Source organism: Idiotropiscis lumnitzeri, chromosome 8 (genome assembly GCF_059441095.1).
Source record: "Idiotropiscis lumnitzeri isolate Australia: NSW breed Sydney's pygmy pipehorse chromosome 8, RoL_Ilum_1.0, whole genome shotgun sequence".
NCBI classification, from domain to species: domain Eukaryota; kingdom Metazoa; phylum Chordata; class Actinopteri; order Syngnathiformes; family Syngnathidae; genus Idiotropiscis; species Idiotropiscis lumnitzeri.
The window spans coordinates 12,422,879-12,439,645 of record NC_142398.1 but is presented as its reverse complement, the minus strand read 5'-3'; the positions used below and the strand labels follow the sequence as shown (position 1 = coordinate 12,439,645).

Below are 16,767 nucleotides of genomic sequence, written 5' to 3'. Positions count from 1 at the left end.
ACCTTCTAAACTATGCCTAGGTTTGATTGTGAGCGTGAATGGCTTGTTGTCTTTGTGTGCCTTATGATTGGCTGGCAAAAAGGTCAGGGTGTGCCCTGCCTACTGCCCGAAATCAGCTGGAATAGGAGACAGCACACCCGTGACTCTTGTGAGGATATGCAGCTTGAATGAACTCCTCAGACCACAACACTTTTCCACTTTGCATCAGTCCATCTTAGAGGAACTCGAGCCCAGAGAACCCAGCGGCGTTGTTAATAAACAGCTTTTGCTTTGCATAGTCAAGTTTTAAGTTGCCAGTGTTTACAGCCCACAGTTCGTAGGTTGTGCACCCCGGTCATGTGACTTCATTACAGAGCCAGAAAAGTGAGAACTGAGTGGGACAAAGACAGCTTGAGTCGGGGTGGGAGGGGATTGGTAACACTGAAGACTTCCCACCCCCCTTCACCGCACCATGTGTGTTATCTGTGCAAGCTAATGAGTGATGGATTAACCTGGGCTCACCCCTGGCAAATTGAGATGACCTTGCAAACTTTCGCCTCCAACCTCTCCAAAATAACCCCTGCATTCCACTTCAGCCACACTGATGCAACAAGTCATTGGAGCAAAAATGTTCATATCATGCATGTGTGCGCTGCCGTAAATAACTGCAGTGCTGGTCTGGTGCATCCGGTGCTGACCTCTGCTGACTGAGATCTCTTTGTGCAAGTGTAATATGAAAAACAATGAAGAGCAAACATGAGGCCAAAGCATATTCCGTGGATGAAACACAAACAGCAGCAAGACTGGAAGGCATCCATGACGACTGGATGTTAAAAAAGCCCCGTGACCTGATGACACACGCAGAAACACACACACAGCAACCATGAGCGGTGACTTATATGGGAAAGACAAAGCCATCGGTAATAAATTAGCTTGAGCTATTCACCATCACACACAAGGAATTCCAGTGACTGTTTTTTTTCCAGTCAGCTTGTTTGACGCTAAATGAAAGTTTGATGTGTCGCAGGTGCACAATTGCACTATTTCTGTATGAGGGTGTGCGTGTGCGTGTGTGTGCGCGCGTGTGTGTGTGTTCTTGTCTTTCTACGCTCTTGACGGAAGGATTTTTTTCCACAGACCTTGTTAGATATTTTTGGCTTATGAGGACATTAACTCACTTTCTGATCCTCACAGTCAGTCATTTTTTCAAGATACGAGCTGAGATTTGGCCGATGTTTTCCTTCAACTTGCGAGCAAAAATTGTTTTATATAAACGTGTATGGTGGCAGTGGACTCAACTCAACTTACTTTACACTTTATTGCCACTGCCAACAGATGTTTACTGTCAAACCAAATACAAAACAACAGAATAACGTGTGTTTAAAAATTAACAATTTTCCTTTAAAAAAGACATTTTTTCAGTGCTGAAAAGCCACAGATGGGCTGACATTGTGAGGATCGCTCCCCAGCCGGGGCTGGGAAGCGGTGTGGGTGGATTCTTAAGGCGCAGACAAGGGAAAATATGGTAGGAACAATATTTATTGTGGCCGGCAAAAAACAATTTACAGTCGATAGGCAAGGGGAGTTGCTATCAGAGACAATAGTGGAGCTATACTTACAGACGCCGGGCGACGTGAACGAAAAACACTGGGGGAACAACCTTCCCCCAGGAAAAGAAAAACGATTAACAAAAGGAGCTTGCAACGCAAGAAAACCGAAAACAAGAATGTCCTTCCTCCAAAGGGTAAGGTTAAATCCAATCATCGAAAAACACAAAGCGAGCCGAAACGTAGCTGAAGACATAAACAAGGTAACAATAAGCACGATCAAGACACGGAGCAAAGGTTGGCAAAGACTATAGCAAAGGCACAAGGCGAGAGCAAGTTGGTCAGCAATAATCCGACACGCGGAGGTGCGTGTCGGAGGCTTATATAGTCAGTAATCACTGGCGTGATGAGTTACAGCTGAGCGTCTCGTGAGCTCGCCCCGCTCGTGGCCGCGTCTCCGGGCAACGCGCCCTCGACCCCGCCCACTCTGCTGCAACGACGAGGCACGGATCGTGACAGTACCCCCCCCTTAACGGACGGATTCCAGACGTCCCAAACAACACAAATACACAGTCCAAGAACAAGGGTGGGCGGAAGGGGTTGGGAGGTGGGACCACCACCCGAGTTCGAGACCGGTCTGGCGGATGTCCGGGAGGCCAGACCAGGGACAGGAACGTGGAACGGTGGCTGGTCGTCGAGCCCCGCCGGGACTGGAACGTGGAGCGGCGGCTGGTCGTCGAGCCCCGCCGGGACTGGAACGTGGAGCGGCGGCTGGTCGTCGAGCCCCGCCGGGACTGGAACGTGGAGCGGCGGCTGGTCGTCGAGCCCCGCCGGGACGGGAACGTGGACTTGAGGCGGACGCACGATGTGCTCCGCCGAGACGTGAACTTGGGACGGACGCAGGGAGTGCTCCGCTTGAACGTGGACTTGACCTTGAGACGGACGCCGGGCGTGCTCCGCCTGAACGAGAACTTGGGACGAACGCACGACGTGCTCCGCCGGAACGTGAACTTGGGACGAACGCAGGACGTGCACCGCCGGAACAGGAACTTGAAGCGCCAGAACGGGGCTCAGCAGTTGGCGAGGAGCCGGAACGGGACTCAGCAGCTGGCGGGGAGCCGGGACGGGGCTCAGCAGCTGGCGGGGAGCCGGGACGGGGCTCAGCAGCTGGCGGGGAGCCGGGACGGGGCTCAGCAGCTGGCGGGGAGCCGGGACGGGGCTCAGCAGCTGGCGGGGAGCCCGGAACGGGGCTCAGCAGCTGGCGAGGAGGCGGCGTGGTCTGCCGCAGCTGGCGAAGGGGCGGCATGGTCTGTGCCGCTGACGGAGAGGCTGCGGCGGGCCGGGCGCAGCAGGTGGACCGGGCGCAGCCGAGACGGGGAACCTGATCCCTAACCTGCACGCCCTCCTCGGCGGACCGTAGGCAATGCGCGTAGCAAAACGGGCTCCAATTTTGGATTGAAAGGCGCCCCCAGTCGATGACTGGGTTGTGTGAGGTTAGCCACGGAATTCCTAGCACGACGGGGGCTGACCTGGCCGGCATGACGAAGAAGGAGCGCTTCTCGATATGGTTACCCGACAACTTTAAGGTAAGAGGCTCGGTTAAGCGCCGGACATCGGCCAGCTCGCGCCCGTCGAGGTCATAGATTTTTTTGGATCTATCGAGCTCGGTGACCACGCAGCCGAGTCGGGACACTAAGCCCGCATCAATAAAGCATTCGTCAGCGCCAGAGTCAATGAGTGCGCGAATCTTGATGCTACCACCGAGTCCCATGATCTCCCCGGCCATCTCCAGTCTCAAGGGGGTACCGGGACTGTCCGGATCCCCTGCCACGCTGGCAGCCGGCTCTTGTCGGGGTTCTTTGGCCGCGGAGGAGCGGTCCGCGGACTCACAGTTAGTTGGGGGGCGAGGAGACGATCCCTGGCGAGCGGCCTTCTCCGGGCACCCTGCTACTCGGTGTCCTGGCAGGCCACAGTAGAAGCACGCCCCCGTGCTGCGCCGACGCTCCCTCTCACGAAGATCCGGGCGGCCCGGACCCGGCTGCCTGGACTCGTCGGAGGTTGACCACTCGGAATCCCGGATGCGTGGACGTTCGGGACGGCGCTGCTCCCACTCCCGCTCTCGAAGCTGCTCCCGGGGCGCCTGGCGGGTTGCCCCTATCTGCATGGGCTCGTCAGCTGGTGCAGGCTCTGGTACCCGGAAAAGCGGTAGCTCGGCGCGGCGCTGCTCCACCCCTCGCTCTCGGCGACGCTCTCGCAGGCGGTTGTCCAGCCGAATCGCCAGGGTGATCAGCTCCTCCAGCGTCTCGGCGTTGTCACGGGCTGCCAGCTCATCTTTTAGAGCCGAGTTCAGGCCTCTCCGGAACACGGACCTCAGGGCGCAGTCGTCGAACCCACTCTCGGCTGCTCGGATGCGGAAGGTGATCGAATAATCCGCAACAGATCGTGAGCCCTGGATACAGTCCAACAGTTCGGCTCCGGCCTCCTTCCCGCGGACCGGGTGGTGGAACACCCTTTGAAACTCGGCGAGGAAGTTAGGAAATGAGGAGCGGATTGCTGGGTGCGCGTTGCTCACGGCCATGGCCCATGCACTCGCTTGACCAGTCAGGAGGCTCATCATAAAAGCTACTTTTGAGCTGTCTAGCGCATAGGTTAGGGGCTGCTGGTCAAAAATCAGCATACAATGATGAATAAATGGGCCGCAAAGGCCAGGCTCTCCGCCGTAGCGGTCGGGATGAGCCAGGTTAGGCTCCTTAACCGGGTAACCTGGGGGCGGAACCCCGGAAGGGGGATCGACCGGGTTGGGAACCGGCGAGGCAGGGTGAACTGGGGTACTCAGTCGGACCCCTAGGCTCATGAGTTGCTGGACCAGTTGGCCGACCGCGACGCGCAGGGTCGCGAGCTCGGTCGCCTGTTGGCCCACTAAGCGTCCTTGGCTGGTCAAGGCATGAAAAATTTTCTCCTTGTCTGCAGAATCCATGGTCGGATTATTCTGTGAGGATCGCTCCCCAGCCGGGGCTGGGAAGCGGTGTGGGTGGATTCTTAAGGCGCAGACAAGGGAAAATATGGTAGGAACAATATTTATTGTGGCCGGCAAAAAACAATTTACAGTCGATAGGCAAGGGGAGTTGCTATCAGAGACAATAGTGGAGCTATACTTACAGACGCCGGGCGACGTGAACGAAAAACACTGGGGGAACAACCTTCCCCCAGGAAAAGAAAAACGATTAACAAAAGGAGCTTGCAACGCAAGAAAACCGAAAACAAGAATGTCCTTCCTCCAAAGGGTAAGGTTAAATCCAATCATCGAAAAACACAAAGCGAGCCGAAACGTAGCTGAAGACATAAACAAGGTAACAATAAGCACGATCAAGACACGGAGCAAAGGTTGGCAAAGACTATAGCAAAGGCACAAGGCGAGAGCAAGTTGGTCAGCAATAATCCGACACGCGGAGGTGCGTGTCGGAGGCTTATATAGTCAGTAATCACTGGCGTGATGAGTTACAGCTGAGCGTCTCGTGAGCTCGCCCCGCTCGTGGCCGCGTCTCCGGGCAACGCGCCCTCGACCCCGCCCACTCTGCTGCAACGACGAGGCACGGATCGTGACAGACATCAGTTTTGTGTGTGACAGATATTTGAGCACAAACGGTGGAGCAACACATGTAGACAGAACATATATAACATTACTCAGAGACAAATATGTGCAAAGAATTAATATTATTGCTGAGGAATTCTGACATCTCCCGTCTCCTTACGTTTGTACTGCCCCCAGCTGGCTATGGCGAGCTCATCAGAAGGAGCAGGAGAACTGGCCACTGAATTAAAGTGAAAATGTGGCAACATTTTTTAATTCTTTACATGCTCTTGAATTGTGTAATCCGTATTAGAGAGTGTTACTTTTCTTGTTTTATTTTTTCTTCAAGAAAAAAAAGATTTTCGAAGGAGCTGGAACTCATCAACGGCATCTACATTTATTTCAGGGGATAAAGATGATTTGAGATACAAGTTCTTTGAGTTACAAGCGTGTTCATGAATTGAATTAAACTTGTATCTCACAGCACCGCTGTGTAGCATATTTTTGCCAAGAATGCTGAGTTATCAAACTTAAGAAAAATAAACCCATTCTTAAAAGAGATGCCTTCCCTCAACCATTGGGGTAATTACTGTTTGAGAGATTGATATTTTTGTAAAAGCAAAAAAAAATACGCAGAACTGCTGATGTGCAGATGCTGAACCGAAATTCCGTACGACTTAGAAATATTCACAAAAATACAAAGTAGTAAAAGCAATCATATTATCGGAAGTAGTTATGGCACAGTAATAGCAGTCATGGTAGTAATAATACATGAAGAAGTGATATTAGTTAGTAGAAGTGGTCGCAGCAGCAGTAGTAGCAGTCTTAGTCGTAGGATAGGTCGTAGTCAAATATAGGAGAAGTATTAATGGTAGTACAAGTTATAGTTATATCACAAATCGTCGTATCAGAAATAGCAGTAGGTGCAGTAACACCAGAAAGAGTAAAGGTCGCAATAGTAATAATAGTAAACTAGTATTCGGGTTAAAGGGTTAGGGTAAGTATTAAAAGAAGTCATCATACCAACAGTAATATTGCTAGAAATATTTGTGGTAGCCGTAGAAGGCATAATATTGTCTCAGTACCTGTAAAAGCAGGAGACAAATAATTTGTAGTAGCATAAGTAGCATAGGATGTAGTATTCGCAGTAGATGCAATTGTACTAGTCAGGGAAGCAAAAAATGTAGTGGACGTAGTATGAGAAGAAGTAGTAATTGAAGCAGTTGGAATAGGCAAAGTCATTTTAGTTGAAGTAGTGACAGACATAATATCGTCAGTAGAATATGTTATCGTAGTAATTACAGTGGTCTTATTATTGATAGTTGCGTTACTATTCGCAGAAGTTGATTTGACTTGGATGTGCTGTGCTTTGTGCTTATAAGAACCCAAAAAGTTAACATGTCCAATGAGCATGCATGTGTCCGCCCGTGTTTGTGTGTCATTTAGAATGACAAGAAGAGCGTTGAGCTAAAGCAACAGCAGCAGGCTCAGATGTGCTCCTGCCGCCGCCGCCACGACACCGCCTGTAACTCCATCCAGCCATTAATCACGCGTCGCCGCATGGAGCGAGCAGCCCTACAGGCCTTGATGGGCTTTCACTCGCACTTGGTGGTCCAGTCAGCGACTTGTGCGACCGTTGCTGGGCCGAGGTTAGTCAGCATACAGAGCACACATGTAGCCAGACAATATGATAATATTCACAGCCGTAATATTCTTTAACATTTGTAAAAAATGAGTAATATAATAGCATCTTCCTGAGTCCCCCAAGAGGCCTTGGCTTGCACACCAGAGGGAGCAGCACAATGTCCAATAGAATTGCAACACAAAATGTGGCCAAAACGTTTTAGATCTGCATATTTTATTTAATGACGTCATTACTGTATGTTGTGTGAATAATTTTTTCATTACCCCCTTAGCCACCACATATCTTTTTGAAGTCCTACGACTCTTTCAATTTCAGTGAGCTCTTGATGTTTTCACAATTGCCCATCCCTAATTTGAATGCAGCCATCACAGTTAGTGCCACTTTCATTCTGTGCTTCATGATGTGACAACATAATGTTTTTTGTAACCACCTCAAAGTTTCAATGACGTCATTACATTGCCGCACTTATTATGCGACCAGTGTTTCCATATGTTTAAAGCAAACCCTCTCATCTCCCTGCGGTAAAGTATTCGTCAGCATTTTTACTTTTTAAAACAACAGTGAAGGACTGCGGTACTGTTAAAAAAATATATGGAAAGAATATAAATGTATAACACAAGTCAGACGATAACCATATTCACAAGTAACAATATGGGACATATTCACAGAAAATAACACGTTCAAAAATGGATTCATATCGTGATGCCTTGACATACAAGTTTATTAATATTTTGCATGACTATGCTCGTAAATTAAATACTTGTATCTCAAATCATATTTCACCATTGAAATTAATGGAAATAGCGCTAATCTGTTCCAGCCTCACCAAAAAAAAAGAAAACGTTTAATTGGCCACATCTGGCCCCCGGGCCATAGTTTGCCCACGCCTGGTTTAATCATTAACAATGCATCCCCAAATACAGCAAGCCATTTTATACTATTTAAATTAGCCAGTAATTTGTACAACACCCATATGATCGAGTGTCCAATAGCATATAGATTTGTAGAAAAATATTACATTTACCCAATGTGACATGCACCGTTTGTGTTCCAATACCAGTTGCATGCTGTATTTCCCATTGAGTTAGTTTTAGCATGAAACGAACACGCTAAAGCCTAATCTATGTGCTTTGAAGACAAAACATCATTTTCCTATTCTTTTTCTCATGTATACCCCGGCTCTCTTCCTAAAGCAGATGGAAGATACAACTCTGATAAATAAGATTGCTTTAGAAAATGGATAGTGCGGACACCTCTCATGTCATGTTAGCGCCAGCATCTACGCTAAGATTCTTGGTCAGACTGAAACAATTCAAGATGTTATAACACAAGGTTTGTTTCTGTTGAACAAGTACATTCATTGGCTTGTTTAGGTACGCACCATGTGTTTGGGACCTCGTGCAATTATTAGCCTGACGGTTGCCTTGAAGTTAACTCTGGACAGAAAAGTAATTATTCCCTATTTTAGCTTTAAATGTGGCCATTCTGTCCATTCATGCCAGCCAAGCTCCCTCGTGGAGATAATGAGTGAAAGTCACTTGTGAGTGTTTAGTGTGAGCACATCAAGTTGTTTTCTGGCGCTCAGTATTGATTACACAAATAGTTGGCATTCCCTAACTCACACGCGGACATTTTGAGCCAAATCACAGCATGCGCGCATCAGCCGGCAAAGTGACCTCCTTCTCACAATTTATTCATGACACATGTGAACGATATAATTTCACAAGATCAGTGTGTTCCCTATGTTTGTAAGACACTTCGGAGTTCACAGCTTGCAGCAATTAGGCTAGTTTACTTGTTTGGGTGTTTGCAGCAAAAAAAAATTCAAAACACACAAGCAGCTTACATTAGAAAAAGTGCATCCAGTAAAAGGCCTGTTTGTAAAATTTTGGCACCACAGTGGTAATGACGCCATTTTTTTCAGTGACACTGGCTGAGATATTGAACAAAATTGTTTTTTTCTCTGATTGTTTTTTGTATTAAAAGTGTGGACGAACATTGCATGCGACCTCTAGAGTCAAATGTGATACAATTTGGACTTCAACGAAAATGTGCCGTACAAATGCCTCGAAAGTGAAAGTGAAACAAAACTTGAAACTCTATGAAAACCGATTTTCCAATTTAAACTGTTTTGGTTACACCCCTACCAATTTCATACACAAATTAGTTTTGCCAAGCCGATGCTAACTGAAATAGCATGTAGCCGAATATAGCATAGCATGGAACTAATGGCTCGCATGAAAATGACCAGAGAAGCTTGTCAGCAAGTTTCTTGTTCCTTCTTCATTATGTGTTTGCTGAGCGTCTCGTCACTGACAATGTCAATCATACCTGAGCGTTAATGTCTTTCTTAAAGCAGAATTTCCGAACAGTTCTTCAGTTTTATGTCAACAATACAGAAACTAGAGCCAAAGATCCTCTTGAGACCAATTTTCCGCATCATTTTCCAAAGGGTGAGATGACCGCATTGCAAAAATTTGTCTTTACAATAACAACCTGTTAGAACATTGTTCTGGCCTTTGTAAAAGTTGAGTTGAAGCACCAACACAAGGAGACGAGTGGAAGTGGGAACAAGCCAAAAGCCGACACGTAACATGCCTCCTTCAGTGGCAGCATGGCTCCCTAACCGAACAGTTTCCCTACAACAAGGACAAGGGTCCAATGCTGGGCTGAAAAGACACACACACACACCCACACACATTCATAGAAGTAATAAAGAGTCACACTTTGGCATCTGCACCACATTAAGTTGTAGGAAAAACATTTATTTTCGCTTAAAGTGGATGTATTAAGGAAAACTGACTTTTTATTGTTTATATACAAGTAGTTACCTGCCCACCCATTAAATTAAACACCTAAGTAAATCTTTTATCCATCTAAAAATAATATGGGTTTCTGAAAATGCCTGAGAGAGAGCCATTCTGCACTTGTTCCATAAAAGTGGGGCTACACAGTAGCTAATAGCATTAGCTTACATTAAGAACTTGTACTTTGATAGCTCGGTTAAGTTGTTGACACAGCTGATAATTGTATTTGCTTATGTGTCCATGCTCCACTTCTGCACAGTTTAGTCAGCAGGGGTGGGCAAAGTTTTTGATTGGCGGGCCACAATGGGTTCTAAAATTTGACAGAGTGACCGGGCCAGGAGCAGATGGATGTAGTGTTTTGGTAACCTCACCTCATTGGAGAAAGAAATACATATAATTTTAAATTATATATATATATATAAATATATATATATATATATATGTATAAATATATATATATATATATATATATATGTCTGAAAAACCACAGCATTTAGAAAATAAAACGTTAACAAGGTTTATTCATTTAATTTTTTTCTTGTTTGGCGGGCCGGATTAAAACGTTTAACGGGCCGCACGTGGCCCCCGGGCCGTAGTTTGCCCACACCTGGTTTATTGTATGAAGTGCTTCCCCCCCAAGTGAAAATTATTTTATTGTCTTTTTTGGCATTAGCTTTCTTCCTGTACTCTAGGCTCTGCTCAAACTCGTAAAAAAAAAAAAGCCGAAGGGTGGGGGATTGACCAGCAAAAAAAGGGTCGAGTGCCCAGCCCTGGTAAAGTATGATACAGCTATTAATCCTTGGGGTATTTTTGATGAAAGCATGTTACAGAAATGGTATCAAGACACCAGGAAACAGTTTTAGAGTGAAGAAAACTATGTCTCATTTAATTTAAGAAGCAACATTGAATTGAGTTGAGGGGATTTTGATGTGGATTTTTTTTTCTCTTTTTGAACCCGTACCTAACTCTTGTCAACAGAAATGGGAATCGTAAAAGGCTGTAGTCGTATACAAACATGAATTAAACTCAAAGCTTTTGTTCTCGACACATCATACAATATTAACTTGGTCCTCCTTTTCAAAGGCCCACTCGGATTGATCCGCGGTGCAAAACTGCCATTTAATCAAAACCCAATCGCTTCTGGAACCAGCGTCCTGACAAGTGACTCATAGCTCCAAAATTCCTGCTCGAGCGAGCGCCTGCCAACACGCTGACATTAATTGCTTCAAGATCCTGCAGAGATCTACAAAAGCAGCCATTTGTAGCAGCCATCGCTTTTATTTCATGCTAAATGATTTTGATCATGCGGTTGCAGTGCTCAATCATCGGCGGTTTTGTTTAATATGTGTTTTAGCCAAGTTGCTAAAATACAGTTTGTGTTTTTTATGAGAACTTGATATTAAAATATACAATTCTAAGGTTAACAGCGAGTCATTGTGAGATGTTGGTCAGCTTCGGATTTGCTTGGATTTTGAAGCACCGATTTCCATCGGAAATCATAATAATTGATGAATTATCTATTCAATGATTAAATTGTCGCCATCATGAAAACTTTCAATGAAACGGAACAAATTATATACAAGTGCAGAAGCGTGCAACTACCAATGTGGAGTAAACAATAGGCTTGAACATGCGTTGGAACGGTGCACGTTAGAACATCTGAACTTTTTATTTAGGGTTCAGGCTTTAAATGTGATAGATTCATTCTAAACAGCCATGCGTATCTCAGTGATTTATTTTTAACTTCCCCTCTCAAAAAAGATTTCTTTTTTTTCCTCAGTTGAGTTGTGATAGTTTTACCGTATGAGAAATTGAAATGATATATCTTGGTCTCTTTTGAATCAGGGTGTGTAGACTTTTTATATCCACTGAAACTCCCAACAAGGGAAGAACATCCTTCCTTCCACTGGCCGCTCTTATCATTGTTTACGACTCCTTTTATAAACTGAAGTTATTCTCCGCACAGACGATCAGCTTGGCCTTCGCACGTCTGTTTCATCTCCTTCACAGCTGACGGAAAGATGAACCATGAGCCAACAACGTTGCGCGCACGTTTTGTATCAAGTGCGGTGAAACAAAAAGAGAAAGAAACGAGAAGACGAACAGTAACGATGAAGAGACCGTGAACATTAGCGATGATAAAGAGGCAGTCTGTGAAAGGATTGTTGTGTGGCTTTCTGCTAATTCTGATGGGAAATTATTAAAATTCTTGAGCCAGAGAATAGAGCTGTTGCCATCCTGGGATTCGAACATACCATGCGAATAAAGTAAGCCTCTTCGAGGTACGCTTCATTGCCGTTAACATTGGCACTTATATAATAGGTTTGCATGTAAAAATGACATCAGTACTCAAATGCCCCCGCACCTTTCCAGAAAAGTCTGTAGTGATTTAAGGGCTTTTATTTTTTTAGATGAGATTTGCACCAAATTGCCACGCCCCCCTTTTGGAGCTCGTTTTTTTTTTTTTTTTTTTCTCGGGTACAGCGTTTACGTCACAGCAGGGAGGCAAGTGAGGTATTATTGCCTTCTTTGTCAGTTCTGTTGTCTAAATCCAATAATCTTTCCAATAAAAGATGATTCAATATGTGTCTCGACACTTGGGAGTGCAGGACGATTCATGGACAGTTTAAATCTAAAGTGGAGTGATTTGATTCGCTACGATTCGGTGGGATTACGATTCGATATGATACGGCTCAATTTGCGGAGTTATGATGGTTAATTGAACTCTCTAAATTGGCCCTAGGTATGAGTGTGAGCACGAATGGTTGTTCGTCTTTGTGTGCCCTGCGATTGGCTGGATCAGCGGCTAAGATATAGCTTACATACAGTCCTCTGACATTGCTCCACACGGCCTTTCCTGTTCTGCACAGATTCAATAACCCAAATGGATAGAAAAAAAAAGATCGGGGGGGGAGGGATGTTAGGGGGACTGAGGTTGGTGCATGAGGGTCCTTCACGATCCTTATGGATGTAATCAGTAAAGTGCACTTGAATAAAGAGGCGCTGACACATCTTTTTTTTCCCTCTTAGTCAGTTTATTTGGCTGGTAGGGGGGGGGGGGTGGATGGCGTGGTCCTAATCTGTTATCCATCATCTGAGCCGCTTTTCCACACAAGGGTCGCGGGCGTGCTGCAGCCCATTGCAGCTGTCTTCGGGCAGTAGGCGAAGTACACCCTGAACTGGTTGCCAGCCAATTGCAGGGCACACAAAGATGAACAACCATTTGCACTCACACTCTCACCTCAGGCCAATTTAGAGTGTGTTATTGAGCTACCACACATGTCTTTGGAAACCGGGCCACTCGGAGAAAACCCACGCAGGCTTAGTGAGAACATCCAAACTCCACACAGGAAGGTCGGAGCCTGAATCCAACCCTGCACCTCACTGTGAGGTGGACGTGCTAAACAGTCGCGCAACGTGCCCTTGAGCAAAGCGCTGAACCCCAACATAGACAATGCCCTACTCGGTTTTATTTTAAAATATTTAAAATTCAACCAACTGTTATAGTCAGCACCGGGGAATATACATCAATAACCATGATGAGAGTCGCACAAAGATTTGAAACAGAGATTCTTGCTAGGTGAGTAAAATATTCAGAAATAAGCAGCTGCAGCTGTTAAACACTCAAAATATTACTAATGTAATTGCTCTGTCATCATGGAGATGAAATGATTGCCAGTATGGATCAAAATTGTTTTACTTGTCTTTCACATTACTACAGATTAAACACGACTTTTAACATTGCATGTATGACTATGTATTCAAAAAGCATTTCATGCCCTCGAGAGTCAAACCCATTCTCTAGTTAAAACACTTGTGATGGTGGAGGAGCATGTTGATGGTGAATAACTGTGGGCTTTAGCGAAGGCCACAGTCCACAAGCAGAAAGCTTTGAAACACCTGCCATGTGTCAACGTAGCCGGCAACTGTCAAACAGTATTTAGTCACTTCACCTTTTTTGCTGCAGAGTGCAGCACAAAATTAGTCAAATGCTCCTTACAAATAATCACAGTAGGTATTATCATTATTATAATAGTATAAATATCAGGCTGAGGTGGGCACATAAAATAACTGCAATTAAATAGATGAAAGAAATTTGAAAATAAATGACCCGATTGCTATTTATTGTTAGCAATATCCTTTTTTTTTGTGTGTGCAAAGTATCCAGCATCTAAATCCATCACTGAAGTTAGTGATAATATTCAAATCCTCCCTCAATCAATGAACTGGAAGACAATGTAATTTCCACTTATTATTATTATTATTATTATTATTATTATTATTATTATTATCATTATTATTATTATTATTATTATTATTATCAGGTGGGTCTAATATGGTGAATGATTAATTCTGAATTGAATGTCCTTTGTTTTATAACTGTCAATTTCTCAATACATAAAGAAGCATCAGTATGAAAGCGCTTTAGTAATTGACTTCATTAAATCCGGGAGAAAAAAACTTGAGCAGTTTAAGTGGTATAGAAGACTGTTGGATGGATGAGGAGAGTAGAAAAATAGTAAGTTGCATTATATAAAATATTAATATGTATACAGTAAATAACAAAAGTATTTTTTCATACGGAACTGATTAATAATCATTATATTCGTGCTAATTATTAGACTATGCATTGGACTATTTGTGACTATTAGACTATTGTTCTATTTTTGCTATTACAGCTACTGCTACCACTACAATACTGCCAATAATAGTTATAATAACAATAAATTCAGAACAGATTGAAGTCATGATGATTATTCGTGGTAATATGATCAAATGTAGTTGAAAATGACTAAAGACTATTCACAATAGTAAATAAATACTACTACTATACCACCACTACTACTGTCGCTACTGATACTACTACTATGAGTATTATTATGATAGTAGTAGTAGTAGGATTAGAAGTAGTATCCACGTTTAAAACTGCCGGGTCAAATACACCAAAAATGTACAAAACAACCCAAAGTGAGTGGGTCAGTCCTGTTTTAGAACCAGCAGTTTAAAGTGTGTATTAATACATTTCAATAAGTAACTAATTCATAGTCACGATGAATATTCATATTTGACAAAATGGCAGAACTATATATATATATATATATATATATATAACTACTATTACAATAACTACTACTACATTTACTAGAGCTAATCATCATCCTCATCGTTATAAATTAGTTTTTAGTTTCGTGAAAGCGACTTTTAACTAAACAGTATGTGATATGATAACTTAGCGTGATGTCATTATTCATGATAATGTTCGAAATAATAGTGAGTGAATATCGACAAGCAGTCCAGCGAACGAATGAAATAAGGTTCAATCTTCCAAGATAGAAAGAGCGGGAGAGGAAAAAGACGCACGCACTCACCGACGCACTCGTTGGCCTCCCGGGCCGTGGCCCTCTGCCACGGCCGGTCGTAGTGGAAGGGCTTGCACCTGTCGCACTCAGGTCCGGCCGCGTTGTGCTTGCACTCGCACACCAGCTCGCCGTCGCGGTCCTTGACGCAGCGCGACGCGTGGCCGTTGCACTTGCAGCGGCCGCCCACCTGCAGGTCCGACACGGCGTAGAAGTACGAGTCCCGCGTCAGCTCCGAGTCGTCCTCGTTCTCGTCGCCAAATGTGTGCAGCCGGCTGAAAGTGACGCGGATGTCGGTGGCCGTCACCCAGTCCTGCAGCACGGGCGAGTTGTCGAAGTCATGCGCCGAGGGTCGGCCGTCCAGTGTGCTGAAGGCGATCAGACCTCCGCTCAGCGGGAACATGTCCGTGTGAGAGTCGGTGCAGATGGCCTCTTGCTCGTTCTGCTTGGTGATGGCGGCCCGGTTGGGCTTGTTGTACATCTTGCGGCACTGGCTCGAGTAAAACTGGAAGGGCACCCACGTTTTGCCGTAGTCCATGGACTTGGAGATCACCATGGATTCGGGTCTCGGCGAGCAGAACTGGAGGCTGACGTAGGTCACCTCGAACTTTTTGCCCAGGGAGAGCGTGAGCGTGACGTTTTGCGGGTACTGGACGAAGTTTTCCGACTGCCAGCACGTCAGGTTGTGCGGGTTATTCAGGTCGGTGAGGTAAGCGGGGGGCCGGTTCCGCTTGAGGTCCGTCGCGTCGCACGTGTGGCAGCTGCGGCTCCTCTCGTCCACCTGGTCCGCCGAAGTGAGCACGCAGTAGCGGCTCGCGCTCCGGTGACCGCAGGTGCTGGACACCTTCACCTCCTTGCCGAATGCCGAGTTGACGAAGTCCGGGATGCAGCGGCGCGGGGTGCCATGCTCGTCGTAGCACGGGTCTGGGGGCGAGCTTTGAGCGGAGAAGAGAGCCGAGCCCCCGCCGCCCCCGCCGTAGCCGTAGCCGCCCGCGGTGCTCCGCAGGGAGGCGGCCAGCAGCACGGCGAGCGCAGCGTCCAGAGCCCGGAACATGTTTGTTGCGTGTCGGGTCTAAAAGTGTCGATGCTGCTGCTGCTGCTGCTGGAGGAGGAGGAGGAGGTGAAGGACAGCGAGAGAGAGGAGGTGGGAGGGGGGTGGGAGAAAGTTTGCTGGACTGACTCTTTACAGAAGAGCTGCTGATGCCAACACTGAGTGTTTATTTTGTTTTACTTTTAGCAAAGATCATTTTTTTCATCATATTTGTGATTCTTTTTTAGTTATGAGAATGCTAATAGTCTTCAGATGAATTTGGACTAAAATATTCCATGTCACACCTTCATATTCCTACACAAGCTATTGACAGTAACTGCATTTTTAAAGGCTAAATATAAAATTGATCTCAATGTAAAAAAATAAATAATCTGGCTAAAGTCAGAAACATGCATTACAGTCAACGTCAATCACAATCCTTACTGCAACACCATAACAGGCAGACAACATGACCGAGAAGTAATTGCTTATCATAGCATCCACAGTCCTAAACGCAAATAGGATACCAATCTTGCACACACACACAATACAAGCAGGGATATACTTAAGTTAAAAAAAATAACAAAACAATGCTTAAAATTGTGAGGAATTAAGAGATTTTTGTGTCATTGTACTTTTTAGTTATGGCTTGAATAAAAGAGCCATATTGATCGCAGTATGCAAGATATTGTCGGCTTTTGGTCACAACTGATCATACTGATTGGCTGTTAGCTAGCGAATCAGTGCAGTGTAGAGGTTAGAGGGTGAGATTTTTACGGGATTCCCGTGGGATGGGAGTCAACTTTACCTTTAATCACAGGATTGGGACGG

At 45.4% G+C, this 16,767-nt stretch overlaps 1 protein-coding gene across 1 annotated transcript in view; it reads right to left on the bottom strand.

Moving 5' to 3' along the window:
• ntn1a (netrin 1a) overlaps positions 1–16,002 on the bottom strand; it is a 51,865-nt gene extending 35,863 nt beyond the window's left edge. The window contains exon 1 of the mRNA XM_088302782.1: positions 14,919–16,002. Coding sequence (XP_088158908.1) covers positions 14,919–15,960 — 1,042 coding nt within the window. The 5' untranslated portion in view covers positions 15,961–16,002. The remainder of the gene's footprint in view (positions 1–14,918) is intronic.
• Positions 16,003–16,767: the final 765 nt, after the last annotated feature.